We start from the raw sequence: 5110 nt of genomic DNA, 5'->3' as shown, positions 1-5110 counted from the left end.
AATGGCGACGCCGGATGAAACTACAAACAAAATGGCGCAACTCAAGCGAAAACGGAAAACTATTCGCGGTAATATTACTCGTTTTTCTGTTGAAATAAGTAAAATAAAAGATGATTCTTCAATTGAAGATGTGGAATATACTTGTAATCGTTTAACTACTACCTTAAATGAAATGAAAATAACGGATAATGAAATACACAATTTACTTTCTGATGAAGAATACGAAAACGATATTTTACAATGTGAAAGCTATAACGATAATGCTGAATTCGCGATTTTTAAAGCCAAAAAAAATAATTCAAAATAAATTAGTGCCAACTGCTGCAACAAATAACTTTACTGATTTGGCTATTAATGACAATAATTTGGCGATGAATTTAAACCCTTGTATTACAACGCCTGCTATTCAATCGTATACTGTAAAACTGCCTACAATTAAACTAGAACCGTTTAACGGCGATGTAGAACTTTGGCAAAGTTTTTGGGAACAATTTCAGTCTTCCCTAGATAATAATCCAAATCTTTCGGTAATTGATAAACATGTTTTTTTAAGAGGATATTTACAAGATGAACCAAAACGATTGGTAGATGGCATAAGCATTATTGCCGATACATATGAAGCTACTAAAAAACTGCTTATGGACAAATATGGCGATAAAAACAGAATCATTCAAGCTCATTTGGACTTTTTAGAAAATTTGACGCCAATACGAAATCCATCACCGACTTCACTAAACGAAGTTTTTATTGAGTGTAATAGAAGATTACAAGCTCTACGTGCCTTGGGAGAGGATGTTAATTCTTATGGTCGAATTTTAACTCCTAAAATTTTACGAGCATTTCCGGATGACATTTGCCGCCGTTGGATTATTTTTGCGAAACGACAGAAAATTTCGGAAGGTGACATAACAAAATTAATACAATTTCTCTCGGAAGAAGTAGAAGGTGCACTTACTACTCTGAAAATTAGAGGTGAGCAGTCTGTTCAATATGATTTTAAACCTTCCACTGCTAACTTATATGTTAATTCCAAGAACACTACGCCAATTAAAAAACGTTCTCCATTTTGTGCTTTCTGTGATACTAATGGACACTGGCCGCAAGACTGTAACATTGTAACTGATATAGATATTCGTAAACAAAAGTTAAAAAATAGTAATCGTTGTTTTTTATGCACTAACCGCGGCCATAACGTAAATAATTGCCCCCGGAAAGACAAAGCCCGTTGCTATAAATGCAAAAAAAGACATCATGTTTCCATCTGTAAAACTGTAAGTGAGAATCCAAATTGAACTACCATTCCAGTTACGTCTATTAATAACGTTGATATTATAACTCCCAAATTTACTCATCTGCAAACTGCTCGAGTATATGTAATTGGCCCAACTGGTAAAACAAAAGTAACGCGGTGTCTCTTAGACGGTGGGAGTCAGTCTAGCTTCATTCATCCTAATTTGATCGACTTCCTGCAACTGGAAATCACTGGCTCAGAAAAATTGAACCTTCAAGCATTCGAATCCATTTCAACAAACACTGAAACGAGACGGAAGGTCAAATTTATCTTGTCAAGTATTTGGAGCAACTCAAAAATAAATATACAAGCATTTGAAAGTTCAAATACTTATGCCTTTCATCCATCTACTCCACAACATGTCTCTTCTTTTGCTCATAGTCAAAAGTTGAAACTTGCTGATCCATCAGACAGCTTAAACGACTTACCTATAGAAATTCTGATAGGTGCTGATTTTTATTGGACTATAGTGCATACTAAATCTCCTATTAGACCTTCGGCGACTCATGTGTTAATACCTACAGTATTTGGATGGATTCTTTCCGGCAACCGTTCGTTCACTACAAAAGCATATTCTTCTGTTTCTTCAGTTCTCAACATTAGCTCAGAAACTTTGGTACGTGATGTGGACGACAACGTGAGACGATTTTGGGACTTGGAAACAATTGGCATTAAAACTATGCAAGACAAAGGGGTGACTATTCGTAATTCTGAAATTTTAAGTGATTTTCACAATTTATTTTGCAAAGTTGATGGCCGCCGTGTTGTAAAGTTACCATGGAAACCAGAGGTGATTCTTTCATCGAATAATTACGAAATAGCACTCAAACAATTTCAAATACTCCGTAACAAACTCTTTACTCATTCAGACTTAAGAGATATTTATACAGAACAGATGCAAAATTATATCGATAACCAACATATTGAACTTGCCCATAATAGTCCTTGCAACGAATCAAAACTATTTTACTTGCCTCATCATATAGTGAAAAAACAAAAGAATGACGAAAAGAAATGGCGAATTGTATTTGACGCTTCTTCTCATACACCAGGACATCCTTCCTTAAATGATGCTCTTGAGCAGGGTCCTAATTTGCTTCCAGAAATATTTGCAACATTGTTACGATTTCGACTTCACAAATTCGCAATCACAAGCGACGGACGTCAAGCATTCTTGCAACTTATTTTGGATGAAGAGGATAGAAACTGTACTAGGTTCCTGTGGTTTAGGACGGAAAAGGATGCAAACGGAAAAATACATTTGCGAAATGAAATACTTACTTATCGTTTTTCACGTTTACCTTTTGGATTGACTTCTAGTCCTTTTTTGCTTTCTGCCACTTTTCGTGAATTAGCTAATATGCACTCTGATTCCTACCCTACTGCAGCTAAACACCTGGAGAATAATATTTTCATGGACGACTTTGTTATGGGAGTGGATACTGCTGAACAAGCAACAATTCTTTACCAAGAAATGCAAGATTTAATGACACAGATAAGTTTACCTTTGGCTAAATGGAGTACAAACTCTAAGAACCTACAGGCTATTTGGGAACTAAAGGATATCATCTTCAAATGCAATACGCAAGTATTGGGAATTAACTGGAATACCAAAGAAGACGTGTTTCATACAGATATAAACGAAAGTGTTTATCAGTTTGCTGTTCCTGCAACAAAACGTTTACTTCTTAAAATTGTATCAAAGTTGTATGATCCTTTAGGCCTCTATGCACCAGCAATAGTAGTTGGAAAAATTCTTTTTCAAACCACGTGGCTCATGGGAGTTCAATGGGAGGAAATTCTTCCTCCAGGCATTGCCGCAAGCTTTAACAGATGGGTATCTGAAATATCATCCTTAAACAAGATACACATTCCTCGCTGGATTGGAATTTCTGCTACTTCTCACATGACTATCCATGTCTTTTGCGATGCTTCGGTAAAGGCCTATTGAGCCGCAATATACATTTGTTTCACTGAGCGTAACGAAAGAAAGGTTCGCCTAGTTTGCAGTCGCAATAGACTTTCTCCACTTAAAAAGGTGACACTTCCACGGTTAGAACTTTTGGCAGCCTTACTAGGAGCTCGTTTACTTCACTATTTTTGCAAGGAAACTGGTTTAGATAATCAAACATCAACACTTTGGAGTGATTCAACTGTTGTATTAAATTGGATGAGAAATGGTCCTAATCGATGGCCGGGATGGAAGAATTCGAACCTGCATCCTTCGCGTCAATGGGAAGGAGATTACCCGTCCAATTCAACTGGTCATACCTCTAGAGGTTGACCAGGGTGGGGAGGATGTTGCGGCAAGCAAGCAAGCAAACAATTTTGTATAATTACTTTAGCTTGAGTGGCATCAACTTGTTTTATTGTTATTCTAAAATTACTTATATGCTTGTACGTCTACCTTTTGTGAAGAATAAATGTAAACTTTACTAACGCCGTCGTCTTTAATAAATAGATAGATTAATCATTGAATAGCTATTATTCTCCTTATATTATCTTGACAATAATACTGAATTGTCAGTTGTTAGCAAAGGAAAATATAAATGGTTATTTCCAGAATATATTCTTCCTCCTCTTGAAAGAAAAATTTATTCTCATCTTAGCAATTATTTTTCCAATTTTGTAAAAAAAAAAAAAAAAAAAAAAAAAAAAAAACATTCTTGATGAACAGAAATCTATTGAAATGATTTTTCTTAAAAATTATACTTTTTGCTCCACTTAATGAAAACATCAGGGGCACAACTTCTTCAAATGTGATGGATTTCACGACTTCGAAGTACTCTAGTGATCTGGTCTATCTTAAAGATCCCTCCCCCCTCTTTGCCTACTGCTTTCTGCTGTATTTCTTCCTTCCCTCGAGGGTAGACGAGGGAGCTCTCCATGAGGATCTTTCACCGCTCTGTTTGCTTCCTGCTTCCCATGAACAGCCCCCCCCCCCTCAAGTAATGGTCACGCGAGGCAACCCATTAGATGAGTGGTGCATTGTAGTTTTTGGTGTATCAGTCGGTCTGGAGCCAGTCACCAGAATAGTTAGTCTGCTAGGGATTAAGAGAAGGAGTCATTTCGTAGGGTGACCGTCTGCCTATAGGTTCCAGCTGGAACTAAAGTAAATTCCAAGCTTGAGTATGTCTGGAGTCGATGGCTGCATCCTCTGTAGGTCTCCGTAATGGACATTGCCACCGAATTTGAAATCTTATCAATGTCGTAAGGAGAAATCGAAACGTGCTCTCTTCAATAAACAACATAATGCATTACATTTTCAACAAAACTTTTTACTATGTGTAGGCGAAACCATTAAAAAAAATCACGGTATTTCACCTTTTTTTTTTTTTTTTTTTTTTTGAAAAGAATATTTCTGTCAGCATTTGCGAGATGAAATCCACCCAGAAATTAGATCTGGAGATATTCTTGTTGAGGTAGGCCATCCCAAACGAACAAAACAAATTATAAACTTGAAATCCCTATCAACAATTCCTATTCTTGTTAGTTCTCACCCAACATTTGATTCATCTAAAAGAGTCATATCTTGTGGTAAACTATTCAATGTCCCAATTGAAGAGATTATCGAAAAAATAAAAACTCAGGGAGTGACCAATGCCTGTCGTGTTGCAATACTGGGATGGTTAGCTTCTGAACACGAAACATCTTGTATTAACTTTTAATTCTGCTAAATTAAGGCAGGATATATGCGCCTGTCTTTTAGAACATATATCCTAAATCCCTTAATGTGCTTCCAACGTTTCGGGCATTCTAAATCTTCTTGCTACTGACATGCGTCTATTGTGCAGATGTTTGCGTTAACTGTCAAGGGAA

At 36.5% G+C, this 5110-nt stretch overlaps 1 protein-coding gene across 1 annotated transcript; it reads left to right on the top strand.

The window, feature by feature from the left end:
• Positions 1-371: 371 nt before the first annotated feature.
• On the top strand, positions 372-3575 carry LOC129962335 (uncharacterized). Its single transcript, XM_056076081.1, has 3 exons — positions 372-972; positions 1306-3227; positions 3330-3575. Exons 1-3 carry the CDS (start codon positions 372-374, stop codon positions 3573-3575), a joined length of 2769 nt encoding a protein of 922 aa, XP_055932056.1.
• The last annotated feature ends 1535 nt before the right edge of the window (positions 3576-5110 follow it).

The sequence above is a fragment of the Argiope bruennichi genome, chromosome 2 (assembly GCF_947563725.1).
Source record: "Argiope bruennichi chromosome 2, qqArgBrue1.1, whole genome shotgun sequence".
In the NCBI taxonomy this organism is placed as follows: Eukaryota; Metazoa; Arthropoda; class Arachnida; order Araneae; family Araneidae; genus Argiope; species Argiope bruennichi.
Note: the sequence above shows the minus strand (reverse complement) of the source record. Positions and strands in the feature narration are given on the sequence as shown.